Below are 24,928 nucleotides of genomic sequence, written 5' to 3'. Positions count from 1 at the left end.
GGCGTGCGCCACCACCGCCCGGCTTTCCTATGAAAGCCCTCACACTTAGGCCATGAGATAGGAGCATAAGCAAATGTCGTCTCTGCCCCTTAAAGTTTAAGAGTAAAATGAGGGAGGGGGAGTTGATTGGGGGAGCAGAAGGGATATGGGAGGCGGTGGCGGGGAGGAGACAGGAATCTTTAATAAATAAATAAATAATAAAAATAAAAATAAAAAATAAAATGCAAATTTTCACTTAAAGTTTAAGAGTAAATGGCAAAATAAAGTTTAATGACAGAGGTTTGAGAAGAGGACTGTAAGAATTGCTTGCTTAGGGGAGTGTATCTCTCACATCTAGCTTTGAGTTGTCTGGACAGCCACTGCCTAACTTAACTGACGTAAGTTTCTAGAGTAAATTGCAAAATACGTTGGATGGGTGACCAAACCTCCTTGAAAGCAGACCAGTTAGAGGCCTCCAGGTTCGTCAAGACTACAACTCCCAGAGTGCTCTACGCTCCATGCACGCTCTGGAGCAACCATCACGCCAGATGAAGACTACAATTCCCACTACTCTCAGAGGCTCCGGAAGCCACGTTAAGTACCACCTGTTGCCATAGCATCCGGGTCCGGAGCCACCAATCCTGGAGCATCTTCCGATAGGAGGCGGGTAAATTGCTTCTTGGGCCAACCCGAGACGCCGTACTCCTGGCACGTGACCGGAGGAGGCGGGCTTTTGGAACCGGCGCCTTCTCCTTGCTTCTTGGGGTCGTGGCCTTGCTCCTGCAGGGCAAGGGAAACATTCCCCGGTCCTCACGTGCGGCTGTGCGCGTGGGTCCTGACGTGCTCGCGGGTCCACGCGCGGACTCTGCGGGGACAGAGGCAGGAGCCATGGGCGGGACCGCCAGCACCCGTCGGGTCACCTTCGAGACTGACGAGAACGAGAACATCACCGTGGTGAAGGGCATCCGGGTGAGTGCCGTGGGCGGGCGAAGGGCAGCCCCTGAACTCGGACCCCGACGCCGAGACGTGCCTGGGACCGCTGCACCTGCTTTCTCCGCTCTCGGCTCGCGTGCTGTCCCGCCAGAAGTCTGGCTCTCTCTCTGGGAAGAAGCCGTAGTTTGAACACTCGGAACGTCCATTCAGAGAAAGTTCTTGGTTGTGTGCCAGGCGCTGTACTGTGGCAGATGGGGGTGCCAGGTCACCACATCCGTCCTTGCTCACTAGTTGCAGGACCTAATTGAAACTCTTGCTTCACCGCGCTGATTAGTTCAGGACCCGAATCCTGATTTCTCGTGCACATCTCTCAGGGTGAATTGGCTTTTTAAGGATGACTCTTATTTGCCTCTGCCATTCATTGCCCTTCTTCTTGTATCACCCTTTGCCCCAACACATGCATACATTCATGCATCCAAGTCATTACTGGCTCTGCTGGCTAACTTCTGGCTTCTGGCTCCTTCCCAGGCGCCTCCGCTGTGGATTTTTGGCCCAAGTTTTGAATCAGGCCCAGTTACTACAGGCCTGCTGTCTGCCCAGCCCGATAGGGGCAGAGGTCAGTGCAGTTCTTCAAGGTTGGTAGAACTAAGAGAGTCAGTTCTGAGGGCTACGTTGTAGAGACTTTCTAAATACCCATTGTGTGGACTTAATACATGAACTGAAACTTGAGTGTTCTCTAGGGTGTCAGTATCCGGGCACTGACTTCATTAACACTCTTCTCTGCACCTGCTGACTTTGGAGCATCATGGTTTGGGAAGTAGGTTTGTACCTAGGAACCAAGTGCTCTGATTTCAGAAGGCTGTAGAGTATTTCATGTTTTCCGTCTGTTTTTACACAACTATTAGTCTGTGAACTATGTAAGATACCTTTTGGCATTTGTTACAAGGAAATAAAACTTTAAAAACATTTCAAGTGTTTAAAAACTTCTTCCTCTGAAACTTGTTACGTCGAAAAGAACTTGCTAAGGTTTTCCTGGTAGGAACTCCAAACTGTTGGACCTGAGGCTTCGGTCTGTGGCCAGCTGTTCTCACTGTCCTAAACCAGTGCTAGAATGGTAGTTCTAGCGTTCTCTGCCGTGTTGGCGTTTAGTTGGTACTTTTTGTGGTAAGGTAAGAATTAATGCAAACTTGAGTTTTATACAGAGATTGAAAAAAAAATAACAAGTTGTCTCTAGGTTTTGAATGTTCCACAATATAGAATTGTGGAACTTGAAAAAAAAAAGTAAAAGAAAATCTCAGGTTAAAAGATTTGGACAGGAAATGCATAAGTGCGCGCCCTCATGTTTCAGTACAGACACAGCAACGACACAAAACAAACTCTATTTAGATTAAATATCAGATCATGTTGAGTGATAGGTGCGACAGTAGGGATGGTTCTTAGGTTCAAGTGGTGAGATTGTTTTTAAAGGACTTTTGTAAATTTTTTTAAAAAACCATACCCTCAGTTATACAACTTGAAGCAAGCTTCCTTTCTCATAGATCCATTTTATCTCTGTTGTTACAGTCCAGGCATGGCAGCCCCATTTTGGTTTGTATCCCACTCTTCCCAAGTGCCCTTGGCCAGGTTTCTTTGCTTCCTGGCTTTTTCACGGTTGGTGTGTACTATCCCTTGGCTTCCTTCAGTTTTCTCCTCTCCAGACTGGTGGAGCCTCGTACCTAGATACACTCCCTTATCCCCGTCTTTTCCAGCTGTTTGAACTGGATCCCTTGAGGTCATGCACAGGAGAAAGCCAACTTGGAATTCAGCAGGCAAGCTTAGTCTGTGGCTCTGGACCAGTCACTTCTCTGAGAACAGCTTACCCCTAAGTCCAAATGTATTACTTCCTTTAGTTAGGGTAGGAGGATGCTGTGTGTAAAACTCCTGATGAATTGTAGACCTTTAGGTTACTATTAGCAGTAGTAGTGTTACTATTTCGTGGCTCTGGGAATTGAACTTAGGTCCTCACATGTGGCTAAACAAACGCTCTACCATTGAGCTGTATTCCCAGCCTGCTTTGTAGATTTATAAATAAAGAGCGGTCATTATGATGGGGTTCCTTTCACATTTAAAATTCTAGAGTTCCTTGGCAGTGCATTGGGATCAAACAAACCTGGCTTCAGGTCTTTGCTCTGAGGTTAGCGTAGCTTACGACGGCATGGGCAAGTCACCTATGATCGCGTCTCCCTATCTGGTGTTTCAGTGGAACTGCATGTTAGTGAGAGTGTGGCACGTGTGTTCCTAGCCCTGTGCTTTGTCAGTGTTTGCACTTAGAGTGCCTGCTTGGAGTTCTGCAGGAGACCACAGCGGAACTAAACCAGAGGGCATGCCGTGCCCCATGAGAGAGAGACCTACAGGCCGGAGAGAGGGTCTTGAGAGGGTCCATTCCTGATTGAGGCTTGTAAATCTCTCTTAGCTGCTCTTGCTGTTTTTCTTGGCTTTCACCAGTCATCTTGTTTGCTTTCCAGGCATGAGAGCAGCATTCTTATGTGAGCAAGGCTTTGTCTTTAGGCAGTTGTTAAAACATGGACAGATGCCTGGCGGTGGTGGCACATGCCTTCAATCCCAGCACTCGGGAGACAGAGGCAGGCAGATCTCTGTGAGTTTGAGGCCAGCCTGGTCTACAAGAGCTAGTTCCAGGGCTGTTACACAGAGAAACCGTGTCTTGAAAAACAAAACAAATAATAAACAAATAAAAAATATGAACAGATGAGGCCCAAATTCCAGTTTTGGATTTCATAGGTTAATGCAACTTGATTGAAGAAAGGTTTTCAAATTTTGATCCATTTTATAATGTTTAGGATCATCAGTTAAGAAAAATAAGTATGCTAATAATTCTGTACTCTCTCCTGGGAAACTAGTTTGTGTTGTGTTCCACTGACGAGGATAGTAATTTCATCTTCAGTTATCCTAATATAGAGAGTAGCATTTAGTGAGCAGCAGAAAACTCACGAAGTAGGTTGAGTTTATTAATAGATGATAAGTCTATTTATTTATTTTTTTCCTGAGGTGCTTATAGCATGCCCTTAAAGGACCTGCTTACAATGCCAAGTTTCTAGTCTCTTGCTGACAGTTGCTACTTTTCATGTCTTTTATATATGGCCCTGCTCTTTCCTTTATTCTGAGAAGTTGCTAGTACTTTTCTGCCCTCTGTAAAATAGCCTCTATTCTTACACCTGGTTGTGATTTTGCATATGAAGCTACTCCTATGGCCTGGATGAAGGATTACTCTCTTGCCTTGTACCTCTGTCTCAAATACATTTTCTCATGATAGAAAAATAAGCGTTTTTATTACTCACATGTGCTTAGTAGGATTTTTGTGCGCACCTGCTGTGCCTGCTTAGAAAGTGTGTTCAGGACCGGTCTTTCACGAATTTATCTGAAGCATCCGGGCTGTGAGTGAACTCTTCCAGAGCAAATGTCAACTTCAGTGAGCATCATTTTCAAAGTCACACTCATCGTGCTTCCTGGCGTGACGAGTCTCTGCAGCTGGCCTTGAAGCTGGAGCCGACATCCGTAGGAGCCAGTCAGCCCCGTGCGTTCCTCTGAAACACCATGCGCTTTGGGAGGTGTTGGCAGCTGAGAGCCCCTGAATGAGGGGATTCTAAATGAGGGGTGCTGGAGAGGGCTCAGCAGCGAGCGTGTTGGCAGGATTGCGCATTTATTTGGTTAGTCATAGGGACTGTGAGTAATTTAGTTCCAGCTTTAGGTTCTGTGAATGTCTTGGGCCATCTTAAGCTTTCTAGGATGCAGAACACAAGTAATGAGCTACATATGAACAGAAAATCACATGGTTTACAGAAATGAGTCTGTGTTCCCTGCCACCTCGTTTTCTAACAGTATGAGAGAATTGACAATTTGGTGTCTGTACCATCAAAAGGTTGTGGGGGAAGCAGTGCTCAGAAAGTGATCTGTTCTTACCTGGAGGGAAAACCAAGAGAGAAATTTGCTCTGTTTTCTTTAAGGCAATTTGATAAGAAACAGCCGAAGAAAGGAGCTTCAGTTGTGAACTGTTCTGTGTCGTATGGCTCAGGCCTTTACCATCTCAAAGATAACTTGAGTGTCCCCCTCTGAGAGCAGAAGACTTTAGCTTTGTTCTCTTATTCAGCCTCTTGGATCTGAAAACATGCTGAGCTCTGGATTGGTGGGGGGTATGTTTGTGCAAATTTTGGGTAAGACCAAACTGAGTGGGAAGAGGTAAGTGGGATGACTAGATGATACTCACCATGCCCCGTGGAGCCTCTGGTGTGAGGCAGACAGTGGTTGGGTTCTGCCTGCTCAAGTGTCTGAATAGGGTAGGTAGGTAAGGCCGCCTGCTTCTGTCAGCAGGCCTGCTTGTTAGATCACCCTTACTTGTGGTTCTTTTGCCATACGGGCCACTGTGAGCTCTGTGAGGTATGGGCTCTGCCCTAACAATACAGTGAACACAGAGTTCGTGTACATTGAATTAGTCCATGGACTCCAAAGTTCAGAGGCCTCTGGGTGTAATTTGTAGTATGACTATGTGTGTGAGGGGTTTACTACACGTTTGGTGTTTGGATGGAGATCCAAAGGCAGCCAGAAGACAGGTGGAGCCGATAAAGGTCAGCAAGTGGGGAAGGCTCTTGTAATGGAATGTCCTCTTTAAGGACAGACGTGTTTCTGGGGAGTTTCCTCTTAGGCTGCTTGTCCAGCTCTTCCTGAAGCTTATGTGGTGTCTTTGACCCCCACCTCTGCCCAGCCTTCCTTACAGAAGAGCTGAGCTGTTCTACAGCTATGGGCTGTGTGTGTGTGTATGACCTTGACCTGTATAGTTTAACTTGTCTGCTGCCTCCTGAGTGCCTGCCAGTTCTCAGAGGAGATCAGGTGAGATCTGAGCTTTCCTCAGACTGGAGTTGCCGTATCCAGCTAGCTGGGGACAGGTAATAGTGCTCAAGTCAGGAGAACAACCGCAGTTCTTGGGCTGCCGTTCCTACCGGTGCACCTCAAAGGCCAAGAATTCAGCTGGGGAGGAACAGGTGCAGGGCGACTCCGAACCAGCGGGCCTGCAATATGCTTACCATGGAGTCTTTGGGTGACATTTACATATGTTTGTCTACGTGTGACTGGAACCTACTTTGAGAAATGTTTTGGTTGGCGTTAGAATGACGTTGAGTAGCAATATGGAGACATCAGAGAAACCACAAAAGCAACAAAAGGCTAACAAATACTTTTACTGGGCTGGAGAGATGGCTCAGAGGTTAAGAGCACTGCCTGCTCTTCCAGAGGTCCTGAGTTCAATTCCCAGCAACCACATGGTGGCTCACAGCCATCTGTAGTGAGATCTGGTGCCCTCTTCTGACCAGCAAGCATAAAGAACACTGTATACATAATAAATAAATGAATCTTTAAAAAAAAAAAAAAAAACAAGTACTTTTACTGACTTGAAAGACATATTCTACTTCTATGCCCCAAAAGCATAGGGAAGAAAACCCAACACCTTACACACTCCTAGGACCCAGACAGCTGCTGGTAAGAACTCCAGCCTCATCCTCAGCCACACGTGGAGAGGAGCTCCATGTTGGCCAGGTGGTGAGGATAAACTAGAAGAGACAGATTCTGTTGCTATCGCTGCATGAATAACCACTCTAGCAGATAGTTATAGTGTATATGCTACAACCCCCTTATAGCCCAGTAACTGAGACTTCGACCTCTCAGATAGAGGAAGTGAGGTGGCTAGCCTCTTATATTGTTCTGAGCCAGCCTTTTCTGTTTGAAGGGTGACGTTTAGGGATTAAAAGGACGTTTACAGTTGCTGTAGAAAGTTGTTAGTATACATTTTGAAGGGAAGAGATGGAGTATTTAGAAAGTACACGTCAGTGTTTATAGCTGACATGTGTTTTAGCTAACATGTCTGACCAGTTATAGTTGCATGTGATTTTAATGTTGCAGTTCTTTGATTTTGGATTGAAATATAGAAATGTAAATTAGAATGTAAAAGTTACTGCACGTATAAATTACTTAAACTGATGAGCTTTATATACTGGCTTTATAATATATATTGTATGTGTACTATGGTATATCAACTTCGTAATATTTGGTGATGATAATATATAATATGTAGTGATTAATTTTTAATTTTTTATTTTTAGTTTGTGAGAATCAAGCCTAGGGCTTTGTGTATGCTAGGCAAGTTTTCTGCTGTTGAGCTCTGGCCCCAGCCATATAGAGTTATATAGAATATATTGTAACATTAATACATTGTTGTGAAATATATGGTATGTATGAATTATATATCATATAATGTAATATATGTCACTTATATAATACATATCATTTAAAGTAGCTATGGGCTTCAGAAACAAAGGCCCGTTTTCTCTAGTGAGAGGGAATGCCTTTATCCTATGTGGGAGATTGGTGGGGTACACTGCTGAAAGAGCATGGGATGGAGACTGGGGCAGCCACTGCTGGGCTCAGTGCTCCTGGACCCGGGGATGGAGAGGATTGGGGTTGGTGTGAACAAAGCTTTTCAACTTCGTAGATACAGTTCAGGTTTATCCAGACTCTGGGCTCCTGCCTGTCTTCCAGTACAGTGGAAGTGAAGGCAGATGGATCCGGGGTTGAAGATCATTCTGAGCTACATAGTGAGTTTGAAGCTCACCTGGACTACTTTAGACCCTGTCTCAAAAAACAAAAGAAAACAAACAGACAAAAAAGGAAAACCATATGTAGCAAGGGCTGTTGGGGATGTAGGTCTGAGGTCGGTAGGGCTGGAGGCCCAGGACTCAGCCCCTAGAATCACAAAACAAAGAAAGCAACAAGAAAAGATGCCTCTGGCCCTAGTGTCTCAGGACTCCAAGCCTCTGGGTACACTGCTTTCGTGGTGTGACTGGTCCTCTAAGAGAGGAGTCATGGCTTTTTCTCTAAAGAGCACAATTCTTGAGCTGCTTTTCCTTTCCTGTCTCACTTCTGCTTTAACTTGGGCCCTGAGGCAGATCAGATGTCCAGTCTCTCGAGGGCCTTGATTTAGGACTTGGCGTATGGAATATTTGTAGGATGAATGCCTCAGTGATATATAGGAGCTCAGTGTCATGGAATGGCAGAGTTTCAACACAAAGGGGAAGTACTCTTCACTGGAATGCTTGTATTAGATGTAGTGGGCGCAGGGACCCAATAGCTCTGCTGGGCAGACACTGTTGGAATTGAATGCAGAATTACTTTGGTGAGTGATTGCTTTTGGATATTGACCTTATCTTAAGGGATCGAGTGGGAAGGAGGCAATGGTGGCAGAGATAACAACAGCCATCTATGGGTGGGGAACCTTTGGGTGTGGAGTGTAAAGGGAGGAACTGGAAGTTAAGGTTGGAGAATTAACTACCAGCCAATGAGAAGTAAGATGAGGGAAGACAGGATAACAGTTCAGTTGGTATTTTAGGCTTCAGGAAGCCCTGGGTAAGAAAACAAGTTGAGGTAAGTGTTAAAGACAGCCCCTTTTCTGCCTTGGGATTCTGGATGGAGGGGTGGCGTTAACTCGGTAAAAGGAAATGGGAGGAAGAAAGCACAGCTTCCGTTTTGGGTATGCTGGGTATGAGGTATTTCAGTCTGTCTGAGGGCAGCTGTTTAGTAAGTAGCTAAGTGTGTCGAATCCTGGAGTTTAGAGTTCATGAATTCAGCAGCAGCAGTTAAGGAAGGCTTGGCTGAATGTGGTGGCAAATATGTCTGTCAGCCCTGCACTAGGGATACTGAGGCAGGAAACGTCAAGAGATTGACTGAGACTACCAAGAGCACACGGAAAGACAGAGAGTGAGGGCAAAGAAGAGTCCGGGCCCTGCCTGGGAGAGCCTGAGACTTCGACAGCTAGAGCCCCCGAAAAGTGGTGGGCAAGAGGTTAGAAAGGCTCTGGACTCCTAGGAGTACAGTGACAACGGGGTGGGGCTAGGTGCAGAGGGAAGCTGTATGGGTAGGTGCTTTAGGGATATATACTAGTTTATATAGGTAGAGTGTAAAGGATTACCGCTGGTGCCTTTTACCAGAATGCTTTTGTAGTTGCACTGAGAGTCAAGGCCAGGCAATGATGAGCAGAGGAAGTGGAAGTTAGAAGGACCTCTATGGAGGGCATTACTCTGTCCCTCTAGCCAGAAGCTCCTCATTGACCCGAACAAGGGTCCTGGTTGACCTCTGCTTTGCTTCCACGTGTTAGCAGATGTTGAGTGTGGTACTGAAGTGGGGCATTTGATTTTGACCTTGAGAGTTGGACTTGAGTTGGAACCCAGCTTCACTGCTGTGAGACTGTGTGATCTGGGAGCTGGTATCTGCTGGCAGTCATTTTCTTGCTCACTTACTTATCTAATAGAGATAATGCCAGTAGTTAGCACCCAGGCTTGTTAGTTGTTAAGGCTTAGATGAGGAAAGCACTAGGGTAGAGATGACGAGAAGTTAGCACGAAGTCTGCCTTAGCAATTTTGAATCCTAAATGCCTTGTAGACATGCATTGTTTTTGAGACAGTCTTTTCATATGATTCAGACTGACCCTGAACTCTTGTTCCTCATTTATCTGCCTCCTTGGTGCTGGGATTACAGGCATGTGCTACCATGCAAGATCCTAAGTATCTTTTGAATGTGTTAGCTACTGTATTACCAAAATAGCCCTCCACCCCACAACTTGGCTGTAGAGTAATTTATATGCCTCCAAATGTACTTGCATTAACTAGACAGGTCAATAGTTCTTTTTTTTTTAATTGATTTTTATTGAGCTCTACACTTTGTTCTGCTCCCCTCCCTGCCTCTCCCTTCCTTTTCAACCCTCTCCCAAGGTCCCCATGCTCCCAATTTACTCAGGAGATCTTGTCTTTTTCTACTTCCCATATAGAGTAGATCCATATATGTCTTCTTAAGGTCCTCATTGTTGTCTAGGTTCTCTGGAATTGTGATTTGTAGGCTGTTTTTCTTTGCTTTATGTTTAAAAACCACTTATGAGTGAGTAAATATAATAATTGTTTTTCTGGGTTTGGGTTACCTCACTCAAAATGATGTTTTCTAGCTCTATCCATTTGCCTGCAAATTTTAAGATGTTTTTTTTTTTTTTTCTCCATTGTATAAATGCACCACATTTTCTTTATCCATTCTTCAGTCAAGGGGCATTTAGGTTGTTTCCAGATTCTGGTTATGAAAAATAATGCTGTTATGAACATAGTTGAGCACATGTCCTTGTGGCACGGTTGAGCAAAAGTGGTATTGCTGGGTCTTGAGGAAGGTTGTTTCCTAATTTTCTGAGAAATCGCAACATTGATATCCAAAGGGGCTGTACCAGCTTGCATTCCCACCAGCATTGCAGAAGTGTTCCCTTTTCCCCACAACCTCTCCAGCATAAATTGTCATCAGTGTTGTTGATCTTGGCCAATCTTACAGGTGTAAGATGGAATCTCAGAGTCTTTTGATTTGCATTTCTCTGATGACTAAGGATGTGGAGTATTCCTTAAGTATCTTTCAGCCATTTTAGATTCCTCTGTTGAGAGTTTTCTGTTTAGGTCTGTGCTCCATTTTTTATTGGATTGTTTGATTTCTTGTGTTCTTTGTATATTTTGGAAATCATTCCTCTGTCTGATGTGGGGTTGGTGAAGATCTTTCCTTTCTGTAGGCTGTCGTTTTGTCTTGTTGACCGTGTCCTTTGCTTTACAGAAGCTTTTCAGTTTCAGGAGGTCCCATTTATTAATTGTTTCTCTTAGTGTCTGTGCTACTGGGTTTAGGAAGTGGTCTCCTGTGCCAATGCGTTCAAGTGTACTTCCCACTCTCTTCTATAAGGTTCAGTGTGGCTGGCTTTATGTTGAGGTCTTTGATCCATTTGGACTTGAGTTTTGTGTGTGGTGATAGATATGGATCTATTTTCATTCTTCTACATGATGATATCCAGTTATGCCAACACCACTTGTTAAATATGCTTTCTTTTTTCCACTTGATATTTTTTGTTTCTTTGTAAAATATCAGGTGTTCGAAAATGTCTGGATTGATATCCAGGTCTTTGATTCGGTTCCATTAGTCCTCCTGTCTGTTTATGCCAATACCAGGCTGTTTTCAGTACTGTAGCTCTGTAGTAGAGTTTGAAGTCAGGGATTGTGATGCCTCCAGAAGTTCTTTTATTGTACAGGATTGTTTTGGATATTTGTTTTTTTTTGCTTTTCCATATGAAGTTGAGTACCATTCTTTCAAGGTCTGTGAAGAATTTTGCTGGGATTTTGATGAGCATTTCATTGAATCTGTAGATTGCATTTGGTAAGATTGCCACTTTTATAATGTTAATTTTACCTACTCAAGAGCATGGGAGATCTTTCCACTTTTTGGTGTCTTTTTCAATTTCTTTCTTCAAAGATTTAAAGTTCTTATTATACACGTCTTCCACTTGGTTAGAGTTACTCCGAGGTATCTTCTGCTATTTGTGGCTATTGTGAAGGGTGATGTTTCTCTGATACCTTTCTTGGCCCATTTATCATCTGTGTATCGAAGGGTTACTGATTTTTTTTTTTTTTGAGTTAATCTTGTATCCTGCTACGATACTAAAAGTGTGTGTGAGCTGTAGAAGTTCCTTGGTAGAATTTTTGGGGTCGCTTATGTAAACTATCATCAGCAAATAGTGACACTTTGACTTCTTTTTTTCTGATTTGTATCCCCTTGATCTCCTTTTGTTGTCTTATTGCTTTAGCTAGGACCCAAGAACTATATTGAATAGCTATGGAGAGAGTGGACAGCCTTGTCTTGTTCCTAATTTCAGTGGGATCACTGTGAGTTTTTCTCCATTTAGTTTGATGTTGGCTGTTGATTTGCTGTATATTGCCTTTATTATGTTTAGGTATGTTCCTTGTATCCCTGCTCTCTCCAAGACCTTTATCATGAAGGAATGTTGTATTTTGTTGAAAGCTTTTTCAGCATCTAATAAGATGACCATGTGGTTTTATTTTTTAGTTTGTTTATATGGTGGATTACGTTGACAGATTTTTGTATATTTAACTATCCTTGCATCTCTGGAATGAAGCTGATTTATTTGATTATGGTGGATGATTGTTCTAATGTGTTCTTGGATTCAATTTGCCAGTATTTTATTTAGTATCTTTGCATCACTGTTCATGAGTGAGATTGGTCTATAATTCTTTTTCTTAGTAATGTCTTTATGTGGTTTGGGTGTCAGGGTAATTGTAGCCTCATAAAAAGAGTTTGGCAATGTTCCTTCTGTTTCTATTGTGCAGAACAATTTGAGGAGTATTGGTATTATTTTTTCTTTGAAAGTCTTGTAGAATTCTGAGCTGAAACGCTTATCTGTTCTTTTTTTTTGGTTTAATATTTATTTATTATGTATACAATATTCTGTCTGTGTGTATGCTCAAAGGCCAGAAGAGGGCACCAGACCTCACCACAGATGGCTGTGAGCCACCATGTGGTTGCTGGGAATTGAACTCAGGACCTTTGGAAGAGCAGACAATGCTCTTAACCTCTGAGCCATCTCTCCAGCCCTGCTTATCTGTTCTTGATTTAATTTTGGTAAGTGATATTTATCCAGAAAGTTTTCCATTTCCTTTAAGTTTTCCAATTATGTGGAGTACAGGTTTTTGAAATATGACCTGATGATTCTCTGGATCCTCGTGTCTGTTGTTATGCCCCCTTTTCATTTCTGATTTTTTTTTAATTTGGATATTCTCTCTGCCTTTTGGTTAGTTTGGATAAAGATTTGTCTATTTTGTTGATTTTTCTTGAAGAACCAACTCTGTCTCATTGATTCTTTGTATTGTTTTCTTTGTTTCTATTTTGTTGATTTTAGCCCTCAGTTTGATTATTTTCTACCCTCTAGTTCTTTTGGGTGCGTTTGCTTCTTTTTGTTCTAAAGTTTTCAAATGTTCAGTTAATTCACTAGTGTGGGATTTTTCCAGCTTCTTTATATAGGCATTTAGTGGTGTGGAGTTCAGTAGTTCTTAAAATAACCACCATGTTAAAGTGACATTTTCATAATTGGAGCAAGGCCTTGAGTTCTTTTACAATTAATCCATACTCCCATCTCTGCCCTAGCTAACTTCGTTTATTGATGCTCTACTTATAAAATTGTCTTTTCTGGGTGTTTCAGATAAATAGACTCAACACGGCCAAATGTGATGGCCTACAGCTGTAATTCCAGCACTTGGGAGGTGGATGCCGGAGGTTTGAGGCTAACCTGGGCTACATAGTGAGATACCCATCTCAAAAAGAAGCAATTTTGTAGTGTATGATCTTTGTTATTTGGCCATTTCCATTTAACTTTATGAGTTTGGGTTTGTACATGTTGTAGCTTCATTCCTCTTTATTACTGAACTGTATTATTCTGTTCTGTGGATATCTAATGCGTTGTTTATCTGTTCACCAGTAAATAGCCATTTGTTTGTTTCCACTCTTGCAGTTATGAATAATGCCTCTGTGCACATTCTGTGCAAGGCTTTGTGTGGACATATGCTTAATAGCTTCTTAATTGGTCCTTTAGTCTCCTCCAGGGGTCCTTCTTCTGTTTTACCCTGCATCAATCTGTTGTCTACACTGTAAGTGTAAACTGATTATGTCATTACCCCGCTAAAATAGTCAGTGCCTATTGCCCCCTGAAACTTAGTTTGCTACGTTCAAAGTGTGTTTACTAAAAGTTTTAAAACCCACTTTTTTCTGTAGCTCCTCTTTCTCTATGCTCATTCATCCGTTCACTTACAGTGGTCGTTAGCTGTTTAACCACTGTGTTTCCCAGGGCTATTGAGTCTGGGGATATAGTGATGGGACATCAGAACCTTTGCTCTTCTGTCATCGTCTTCTGTAGTGGGAAAGGTAGACAGGAAGCACCAAGTGTCAGACATTGGTGAGCACAGTGAAGAAAACACAAAAGGACAGTGTAATGACCATGGGACTAGGACTCAAATCTGTGTGCTGGAGTGGTCCCCAGAGCCTCTGGCCTGCAACCTACTTGGTTTCTCCACTTAGAGGTCTAGTGGTGGCAACCCCATTTCGGATCCACACTTAATGTGGTTTCTTTGCCCTGTCACTTTCTCTTCCTGAGTTCTGTTCGCCTTCTCTCCCCGAGCGGCATCCCTACAGTCCAGCTGGCTGCACAGACCATTGTGTTTCTGTAGACTTCCATTACAGCTGCTGCCGTCGGGTCGCTCGCTCCTTTCATGGCATTCTTAAGTGCTTTGTCTCTATCCCAGCAGCTTGGTGGTTATGAATCCTCTAAGTCTAGCCTATTCTTGATGCAGAGTTTGTGCCTAATCAAAGCTGTTGAAAGCAATTGTGTGCCCTTAGTCTTAGGAGGGAGAAAGGTTGGAAGGAAAGGAAGCGAGAGAGAGAGAGAGAGAGAGAGAGACAGAGAGAGAGAGAGAGAGAGAGAGAGAGAGAGAGAGAGAGAGAGAAAGGAAGGAGTGAGCTGAGGTCAGTTAATACATACATGTGCATTTGGTCAATATTTACTGAATAAATACTGAAGGAGTTTTGGTGGTTGATATTTACCCCAGGATTATAACTTGGTGCACCCCACAAATCAAGAACTGTTATTTGCAGTGGGCACTTAGTGCATGAGAAGAAATAGGGGAGCAGTGCTGTGGGTGTGACTTGTATTTCAAAACAGTTCTGCAGTGGTTTGCGTGAGTCTAATTGAGTAGGCCATTCATTATGCAGGATGATGCAGATGTGGGATTACTTGGATGTTATTGTATTGTCTTTTGTTTCTGTCTCATCATTCAGATGTTTCTTTTGCAGCTTTCAGAAAATGTCATCGACCGGATGAAGGAGTCCTCTCCGTCTGGCTCTAAGTCTCAGCGGTATTCCAGTGTTTATGGTGCTTCAGGTATGGTGACATTTTTATTTTAGGGATTCTCATTAAAAAAAAAAAAACCCTCAGTAGGGAAAGGTGACTACTCAGTAGGCAGCTGCCCTTTGTCTTTTGGCGTTTGGATGTTCAGCATTTTACGGTGAATGTTAGGAATCAGTATCAAGGGTTTCTTCTAAAGTGTTTGGCTCTGCTGTTAGGTGCACTTTGTGAACTTTCATTTTGCTTATCCAACTCCTAGACCCTCTGCTAAGCTTCATCAATGCCATTTCACACCTTTTGTGTGAACTAGTTCAATAGTAGGAATATTAGAGATTGAGGAGTAAATATTTAGTAAATACTTATTATTATTATTTTTTTTAAAGAAAATCCTTAGGGGGAAAAGAACTCCTGAAATTAAAAAATACTCATTGCTTCTGAATTATTAAATATCCCTAATATTTTTGTTTTCTAGTAATTTTTAAGCTTCTACAAAAGATTTAGTTTGTTAGTTTGTTGCTTTAAGCCTCATCATGCATAGGTCTTCTTGGATGAGAAGGAACTAAAGAGATCCAGTACTTTTCCTCTTCCCTCACCTTCCTCTAGCTCCACCTTAGTGCTCATGTAACAAATAATTACCAAGAACCTGCTGCGTGGCCGGCTCCTCTCTCTTTTCTCCTCTGGAGACAGAACCCAGCTTATGTTCGGAAGGTAGGTAGGTGCTCTCCCCCTGGACTGCATCCCTAGCCCTTTCCCGCTCTGTTCTTGATACCGCCCAGATGGTGACTGGACATGCCATTGGTTGTGAAATGACAAGAAGAACAGTTTGGACCAAGAGTTTTTGTTTATTTGAAAGGGGCTTTTTTGGCTGCAGGTTGTAAAAGTGAGAAAGATGAGCCGTTGGGTCCTTGCCACTGGTGGTGGTGGGGCAGTTGTGACCCTCAAACTGACCATTAAGTTTGCAAATGTAACTTGAGCTTCTGATACCAGGCTTAATCAGGAACAGTTTTTGTCTTTCAAAGCCTCTTGTTTAGTAGGAGTGTTGAACAGTCTTATGCTTAATTAACACAGATAAAGGTAAGCATATATCTAACTTAACATAGCCCGTAAATTCCATTTATTCTTCTACAAACCTGCTGCTTCACCCCATCTTTTCCAGGATAGGGTAGATAACCAAACCCTCAACTGGAGCTGCAATTCATAACTAAGGTAAATCTCCATGTGTGATTTATTTGGGAGCTGGTTGGCAGGTCCCCCCAAAAGCCAAAAGAGTAAAACATCACTATGACCTGCAGAGCCAGGCATGGATGGCGTGATAAGCTTGACTTTCTTGAGGAATCTGTCTGTTCCTATTCCAGGTTTGACATGACTGCAGACATTGTTCATGCTCAGCTGTGACCATCCTGGGCACTGAAGACTTAGACTATCACCTTGTGAGTTAGTGGTCAGATTAGTTCTCACTGAAGAGTAGCTGCTCCTTACCTTTGACTAGCCTGCAGGAAGCTCGGCTGTGTGGGTCTAGCCTAGGCCTCTCCAGAGCTGGGCATGTATCAGGTGCTCTAATGATGTGACTGAGGCTGTGTGGCTCTGTGTGTGCTGGTGGCTTGTGACACTCACTCTGTTCCTTCCACATCACGCCTCCTAGGACTGTCAGTAATGAAACTCTGGGGACATTCTGTGGAGGTGTAGTATCCTTTTTTTTTTTTTTTTAAAGATTTTATTTATTTATTATGTATAGAAAGTCTGCCTCCAGGCTCTTTGATATGCCTGCAGGCCAGAGGGCGCCAGATCTCATTACAGATGGCTGTGAGCCACCATGTGGTTGCTGGGAATTGAACTCAGGTCCTCTGGAAGAACAATCAGTGCTCTTAACCACTGGGCCATCTCTCCAGCCCGAGGTGTAGTATCCTTACAGCAGCTTTGGACACAGCTTCGCAGCAGGTGTGGTGCTGGAGACTCTTCTTCATACTTGGAGCAGTCAGATCACGTCTCTGGCTCTGTGATAGAAAGACCTAGAAGGCTATGATGTGGTTTCCTTCCTTTTAAGCCAAAAGAAGAGCTACTAGCATTAGTACAATATTTTGAAGTGATAAGAAAACGGTTAGACCGGGTGGTGGTGGTACATGCCTTTAATCCCATCATTCGGGAGGCAGAGGCAGGTGGATCTCTGTGAGTTCCAGGCCAGCCTGGTCTACAGAGCAAGTTCTAGGACAGGTTACAAAGCTACAGAGAAACCCTGCATTGAAAAACCAAAAAAGAAAACAGACCATGATTGTGTAAATTAGCAAACATTGGTTCTTAAAATTTAAAAAATATGCTGTTAGAAGTTCTAATCTCAAAACTTATGTTCTCTTCCAAGTTTCTCTCTTTGGGGTTTTAGCCAGTATACAGTAATAGAGTTCTTATGATTCATAATTCAGATGTGCTATGAAATCATTTTTCAAGTCTACAAAAGTATTGATGGAAACGTCACCAGCTTTTTCTGCCTTTTCAGTGTCAAGTAAATTATATATAAATGTGAGCTGAATTTTTAATATTTATTAAAATGCTTTTTTTCTTCCAGGACTTATTAATACTATCCCTAGGCTATCACTTACATGAATATAGAGCAGTGTATTTGATGGCCTGAGAACCAGAGGATTTCTGAATAAAAGAACTAAGCTTCCTCATATGTATATGTACACACACAGACATGCACACAAACACATACAGTTTGGAGAATATAATTTATGCTCTACAAAAGTAAGGTTTTTTTTCTTTTTAAACTTTATTGTAACTTTTTTTTTTTTTTTTTTTTGAGAAGCCTTGAACCAGATCAATGACTTGTTGCAATAAGTATTTGCATGTAAAGCTGTTTGGGAAAAATAATATACTTTGTGACACACAGCAGATTGCAGGTCCACTTTAATGAATGAATGCACTCTAAAGAACTTAACCGTGTCCTTTCTGCCTGGGCTCCTTTGCTCCATTATCGCAACTATGTTGACTTGCTTTTATACCAGCTAGTTTTTTCTTAGGTGGACAGAGGGGATGGCATTGTGTGCAGCTCCATACTTACCTTTTTTTTTTTTTTTAAACATCTTGCATCTTTTGATTTTAAAAATCAATGCTGGCTATTGGCCTTTACCCCCTTCATCTTGATCCTTTAGTTTTGCTGGCCTGTGGTGAGGTCAGACCGCTCATGTTCGACCCTAAGAAACTGTCTCCAGATCAATATGAGAAAATCAAACAGGAAATGGTATTAGGAGGCTGTTTATTGGTTTCCTAAGCCACTGGGAACCTGATGAAAATGATAAATCCGGGTGGGGGAGACAAATGAGCTCATTCTTATTATTATCTTCACTGTGCAAGTTTCTCTGTAAATTTCTTGTCATTGTGAAAAATAGGAAAGATTTGCCGATTTGTGTTAAGCGTATTGCTGAGATCACTAAGTATTTGGCAGCCTTAACAAATTGCAGGAAACCAATTTGAGCAGGAAATAGCACAGCCCAAACTAAGCAGCCAATTTAGGGAAACAGATTCATCTATATGTTGTATGTATTTTTCTCCCAGAATCTGGCCCTTCTGGTTATTTTTAAACAGCTCTTTAAGGCTCATCTAGACACAGCACTGTAGGGAGAGCTCAAAGTCAACAAGTCCTGCTTATTCCTTCGACCGTTTTTTTTTCACGTCTGAGTGAAGAAGGTGCGGTGTCTTAGATCTCCTTCGGACACATGTGAAACTTTGTGGATGCCAGTATCCTAATCTTTTGCATTACTGTAATGGATAATTTGCCTGGCGTTTCCAAAGCATTAAATTTAATTTCTCATGAGCACATCCTGCTCCTGAAAGATGATCTGTAACAGTCCATGTTTAATGAATGATGAAGAAAGCTCGTGGTTAGCTTCTTCTGTGAACAGGTATCGGCATGGCAGTGATCTTGGACTCAAAGAACAGTCTGGTCAAGTCACATTTAGCAGGAAGGTGTTGTGCAGTATTTTTGAGTAAAGGAACCAATATGTAAGTGAGGTGGAGTGTGTACAGAAGTCTGGAAGGCACTTTAGGAAATGAAAGAAGCGGGCCAGAAGCTTGGCTTGCTGTGAAGGGATGTGGGCTTGAGGCAGACCTTGAGAAAGGGATCTGAGGGGTGTTAATGTGGCTTATACTCCCTGTAGAGTCAGTGCATAGACCAGATCAATTCTGATAAGATTTCCTGGGGCTTAACCAGACGTTAAAGAGTTTCATCTTATCCTCTGAGGTCCCAGCAGCTACTGAGAAGTTCCATCTAATTTTAGGATACAAGACTAGAAAATTGCATTAGTTGCTTCTTCCTTCATGTACAACCAGATGTTAATAACATTTTTATGGTTAAAAATAAAGTGCTGATTTTTTTTCATTGATATTTTTACATTTAACAAATCTGCGCGGTAAGAATACGTATATTCTGCCATTGCACAAAATAAGACCATTTTCCTTTTAAGTGAAAAAATTTTTAAGCATTTTTTATTTATCCTTATTTGGCACTGTAAGGAACAAGAAAAAATAAAATGTTCTCAGCTGTGTGAGGTCGTGTGGCACTGTAGGCTCTAGCAGATGAGTTTTGAGCCCGTGAAGTGAGATGTTAAGATGGTGTGATGGTTTTAATGAAAGTGGCCCCCATAGGCTCATGTGTTTGAGAGTGGAACCCCTTGTAGGAGGAGGTGTGTCACTGGAGTGGGCTTTGAGGTTTCCAGTCTCGCTTGTTTTCACTGCCTGCGACTTGCGGATCAGATGTGAGCTCTCAGCTACTGCCCGGTGCCATGCTTGCCTGCCTGCTGCTGCCATGCTCCTGGCAGTGATGGTCATGGGTTAACCCTCTGAAACGGTAAGCAAACCCCCAATTAAGAGCTTCCTTGTATCAGTCGCCTCAGTTGTGGTGTTTCTTCACAGCAGAAGAACAATAACTGAGACAAGTGTTTCTTGGCAGCGCAGGGAAAGGATGAGTTGAAACCAGATTGGGAAGGGAAGCCATTTTATGGTAACTTGATGATAAGGTTGCATGGCTGGGCAGTGGAGATTCATGGCTCAGCCCTTACCATCTCATCTGGATCACTTTACTTGGTGTCATCTGATTCAGTACTCCTGGCCTTACATCTTCTTTTAAGAAACCAACAAAAGTTTAAAATCTTTTCAAGAAGGACTTAGGCTTTTTTGTGTAACAACCAATTCCTGGTAGAAAGTTTATGTTTTAGGGCAGTCTGGGCATAGTGCACGAGGGTCACACACGACAGGTGCAGCGCCAGAGGGAAGGCGCTATAGAGAAAAAGCTTACACGTTCTGGACTATCCCCAAGTCGCACTGTGCAGTAGTCCCTGCCATTAGCCAGTTCTGCCTAATGACTTCCTGTTAGTGGATTAAATGCTGGCTCTGTTGCTGTTTAGGAAATTTTTGGGGTGACTACCTAGTGACCACCGCTGTAATTTACCACACGGATGTGCTTATGGGTGGTCTGGCTGGCTTGCTTGCTGAGAAGCAGCAGTGGCCCTCGAGGTTCCTGCATGTGAGGATTAGAGCAGGAGGATGCCAAACTGCTGCTTGCCCTTCGTCTACGCATCAAGACTAGGACCAAAGAAGAAGCTATTTTAACAGAACACCCTATTTTTGTTACAGTAGATTTTTGGATACTAACTTGAAAGTGATTTTAAGACTGTATTGTATTTTCTCAGAACTATGGGTAAAACAACCAAATAAATCATGGTTATTATTAAAGGCAAAAACTGTAAGTTAGAAATTTGTAATCCTGTGTCAAGATTTATAAAATGCAAGACATTGTCTATATAAACTACTCCAATGGAGTACAGAAAATAAAGACATGCCAATATATAGAAATACTATTTTTGACTTAAATTTTATATGCCAGTTGTAAAATAAATGTCTAATTAGCAATCTTATTGCTGTTCTTGGGATTAGACAGATTTTATAGGGCTTCATTGGGATAGCCCAGATCTCTTAAACTCTTCCCCAAGAGAGCTTCAAATGTGCATTTTCCTATTGCTTGTGGAGATATTCAGAATCAATCCATTGACTTTCCAGCTGTCAGCCAAATAATAGGTTATTGTTGTTAATGATGATGTTTTTCTTTTTACAAAACATTTTAGGAAGTAAGGCCTGACACAGCATTTTATTTCTTCCTGTTCCCCTCTCCTGTTCCTCTGGTTCATCTATTACTCCTGTATTGGACCTTGTGGGAACATTAAGTGTTTGAAAGTTCTTTTTAAACCTGTCTACCCCTGGGGCTTCTTGATACTTTGTTGACAGTTATCACTGTACTGGAGGGCCTTGCAAGGCCTTGGGAACCTAGTGGATAGAAAAAATTGTCAAACTTTTCCAAGGAGTGGCTGTGATGTGCTTGAGACAATTTCCTGGTTCCCCTGAGTGAGCGGATAATTGATATATGTGCTCTAGTTAACCAGCAGCAGATGAGTAGAGCTTGCAATTACTTGGCTGCAGGGAAGCGTCGGTAGCACATTGGTTACTGTTGTTTTGTGTGGTAGTGAAGTACATAGTCTCTGGAAGGCAAACTGCACTCATGCTGGTGGTAGCATTTCCGTCCTTTGTCACACTGGGCGTGTTGTTGCTCTTACTCTAGGTGTACTTTGCTGTGTGCCATCATCACTATCATGGGGACACCCTGCCTTCCTCCTCCACATTTCGTTAGAAGTTCTCTGGAGTTGTATGGTTTTCCTCATGGCATCTCTGCCCTGGTAGGACCATAGTCATTGCTCAGACCATCTTGTGCTTGGGGTCCCTGCCTTCCAGCCTTATATTTCTCAGTCCATAGCCCCAGTAATCTTTCATTACAATAAGACCAATTATACCTTGATTGAAGATATGGGAGGCTCCGCCTTCCTCTTGGGAGGACATCTAAATCTCTTTCAGTCACCATGGTCCTGCAATAATCTGTTGCCTGTGTTAGTTTCCTCTGTCATCTCCCAGACCCTCTTTTGTCATGCCTAACTTTTTTGTGTGTAACTAGAATCGAAGTCCTGAGTGTCCCTGAACTTGTCCTTTTGAGGACATGGACTGTGTTATTCTTTTCTGTCTCTATTTCCCAACTGGGTAGCCCTGTCCCACCCCACTTTCCTTTCTACGCATGTTTATCAGGAGGACTTCTATACACTGTTTTAGCTTTCTTCCCGGAAATCACCCTGTGGGTGATCCCTGGCTGGTAGCCTGGGTCTGCTTTGGCCCCACAGTGCCCTGTTGAACGTTTCCTGTGTAGGAACTCACATACAATCCCCTAATCGTTTTTTTACCTGACTCCATCAGTGACCACAGCTCCCTTTTCTCTGTTCTCTCAGGCCCTCCTTGAGGGCACTGACTTCTGGGTCTCCTTGGCTTCGGTGTTGACAGTCTCTTTGCTATGCTGAGTAGCAGCTGCAGAACTGTGTTTACTGTAGGTAAACACGGACCTAATGAGCCTGTGCTTACACTAACAGGCATAGAAGTCTTAGAGGGTTGGCATGTTTCTCATCTTGCCAGTGTGGACTGCTTAAACAGGATTTTTATTTCATTTTAATGAGTTAATTATTTTTGTTTTTCATGCATTAATGTTTTGTTGTGTGCATGTATGTCTTTGTGGGGGTTCTGGTTCCACTGGAATGGAGTTAGAGATAGTTGTGAGCTGGGAACAGTTGTCATGTGGGTGCTGGGAATTAAACCTAGGTCCTCTGGAAGAGCAGTCAGTGCTTTTAACCACTCAGCCATCTCTCTTGCCCCTTACCCATAGTTTTTAAAACATTTCCTTTTGGTTCACACATTTTACTTCCCCTGTCATATTTACTTCATTTTCATTACAGTTGCACACCGGCGTGTGTCCTTACCTCCTGCTTGTTATAAGCCTTTGAGAGCAGTGACTGTTTGCTGCTCATCATCTGTTTTCTCAGCTACAGGGACCGCAGTGCCAGGTGTTCAGTAGCAGTTTGTAGAATGAACGGAACTGAAACAAGCCAGAGAGTGCAGCCTGATGTGTAAGTACCTGTGTTACCTAGGTCAAGGAGGAAAGGGGCCTTTCCTTTGAATTGGTTCTAGTGGGGATGGATGTGAGGATCTTCCCTGTGCTTGGGATGATACACATATTCTTCCAGTCTCAGCTGTGCAGATCCAAAGGGGAATGGCAGGAATGGAGCTTGGTGTGGCGATTCTGTCTCACTCCTCGCCATTGGTTCAGTTAGGAAAGGAGATACTCATTAGCACAGATTTGCCAAAGTTCAGAAGGGGCTGGGTCAGGGTGGTGTTTTTTTTTGGGTTCTAAGCCCTCAGCGGATTTACAGTCTACTTTTCATCTTCATAGCTGCTTTGCTGCTGGGATTGTGTCTTTGATTAGGTTAGTGTGTTTGGCCTAGATAGAGTTCAGTAGCTTTGGCTGTCTTCTTTGTTGGGACCAGGTCCACACTTTCTGTTGAAACTTTGGGACCCTTTAGATTTAAGTTTCCTTATACCATACCTTTGTGTGGAGCTTTACCTCAGTTTCTGACGCAGTGTTCGTAATTCTTCCAATCTCTGCCCTTTCCTGAAACCCCTGGCCTTGACCACTGAGGCCTTGGACTTCTGGTGCCCTGAGGCGCAGCCAGAAGGAAGGCTGCCTTTTGCCTGCTCAAGCCGGTACACAGAAGCTAGTCAGACTGACCTTCCTGTGTATTTGAACACATAAACATCTAAATGCCAAATAAAGAAATAAACTAAAACTCTAAGGGTTTGGTTTAACGCACAAGGGCTTTCACCACTGTTCCCATCGTGTCTCCCTGCCACATGCTGTACTGCAGCAGATTGGTTTCATCCACGGTTTTGTTTTGGTAGGTACATTTAATTTATCAGGTGTGAGTAGTCTTGCTGTTGATGTAATGGCTATGTAATGACTTTAAAAATAGGATAAAATGTTGATTGCTGTAGCCTGTTGTTTTTCAGTATTGACCTGAGGATAGTCCGGATAGAATACAGAAATCAATTATTGTATTCAGGATTATTTTGAATTAAATCAAAAGTATTAAAGCAGAATTTTATTTTAGCAACTTCCTAAAACATTTTCATTGTTTTGTCATATTGCCAGTTAGGTATAGGTGCTGACAAGTTATCTTGTCGGATGATTTATACAAATTTACTTTTTGTTTATTTAATTTCATGTAGCCCTTGCTAGCTTCAAACATCCTGTGTAGCTGTGGCTCACCCTGAACTCCTAATTTTCCTGCCTCAGTCTCCCAAGTATTGGGATTATAGATATACATGGCCAGGTCCAGCTTTCAGCAAATTGTTTAACAAAATAGCATTAAAGTTTTAGTGGACTGTTTTCAACAGCCCTGAGCATATTCTCTGTGGAACTTGGCTGGACTCTGTGTGCATGCTTGCAGCCATGGTGATGGTAGTACCACTCCTTGCAGCCATGGTGATGGTAGTACTCCTTCTTAAAGCCATGGAGAAGGTAGTACCTCTTCTTAAAGCCATGGTGATGGTAGTACCACTCCTTGCTGTCATGGTGATAGTAGTACCACTCCTTGCAGTCTTCCATCCATGGAAGCAAGTGAGCCTGCCCAGCAGCTTTTGTGTAATTCTGTAGAACAATATGAACACTGAGTATATTTTGTTTTATGGACCATGTTGACTTCTCTGTAACTCCCATGGGATTGAAGCCATAAGCTGCATTTGTGATACGTTTTAAAGACTTTGCTAAAAGTGTTGCTTTAATAATTCTATTTCAGAAACATTTTAGCTTGATTATTATAAAAGTATGGGAAGTCCTCTATTCTTTGACCTTTGGCATACTTTATTAGTTTTTTAATAAAGAAAAACAGTATATAATTAAAAATACTTTTATGAAGCCTGATAAGCATTATACATAATAACTTACTTTCTCTAATTATTTTTTCCTGTCCTAAACATGATTTCTCCACTGATGTAGCCTTTGTTTAATAGCTTTATTCATCTTTTTGTGATAATGGTAAAGGAAAACTTTTAAAAATGGAATTTTAAAAACTACTGTTTAATTACTCACTAGGGTTTTTAGGACTTTGACTGAAACTTTTTGAGGTCATATTATATTTTGATTGAAAGCTCTTCTGTTCTTTCCAGTCTGGCGACACTGAACTGTCAGAGACCTCCTGGCACTGGTACTCAGACCTACAGCATCTTTTCTGATGTACTTTCAGGCTAAATAGGCCCAGGCGCAAAGGTTTCCGGTTGTCATGAAATGAGATTGTGTCAGTAGGACCT

General features: G+C 42.5%; 1 protein-coding gene across 1 annotated transcript in view; it reads left to right on the top strand.

Annotated features, from left to right (window-relative positions):
- The first annotated feature begins 704 nt into the window (after nt 1-704).
- Chchd3 (coiled-coil-helix-coiled-coil-helix domain containing 3) overlaps nt 705-24,928 on the top strand; it is a 268,002-nt gene continuing 243,778 nt past the window's right edge. The window contains exons 1-2 of the mRNA XM_050148075.1: nt 705-948; nt 14,656-14,743. Coding sequence (XP_050004032.1) covers nt 868-948; nt 14,656-14,743 — 169 coding nt within the window. The 5' untranslated portion in view covers nt 705-867. The remainder of the gene's footprint in view (nt 949-14,655; nt 14,744-24,928) is intronic.

This window comes from Alexandromys fortis, unplaced genomic scaffold (genome assembly GCF_014885135.2).
Source record: "Alexandromys fortis isolate MF-2015 unplaced genomic scaffold, M_Fortis_MF-2015_v1.1 scaffold_57, whole genome shotgun sequence".
NCBI classification, from domain to species: Eukaryota; Metazoa; Chordata; class Mammalia; order Rodentia; family Cricetidae; genus Alexandromys; species Alexandromys fortis.
Note: the sequence above shows the minus strand (reverse complement) of the source record. Positions and strands in the feature narration are given on the sequence as shown.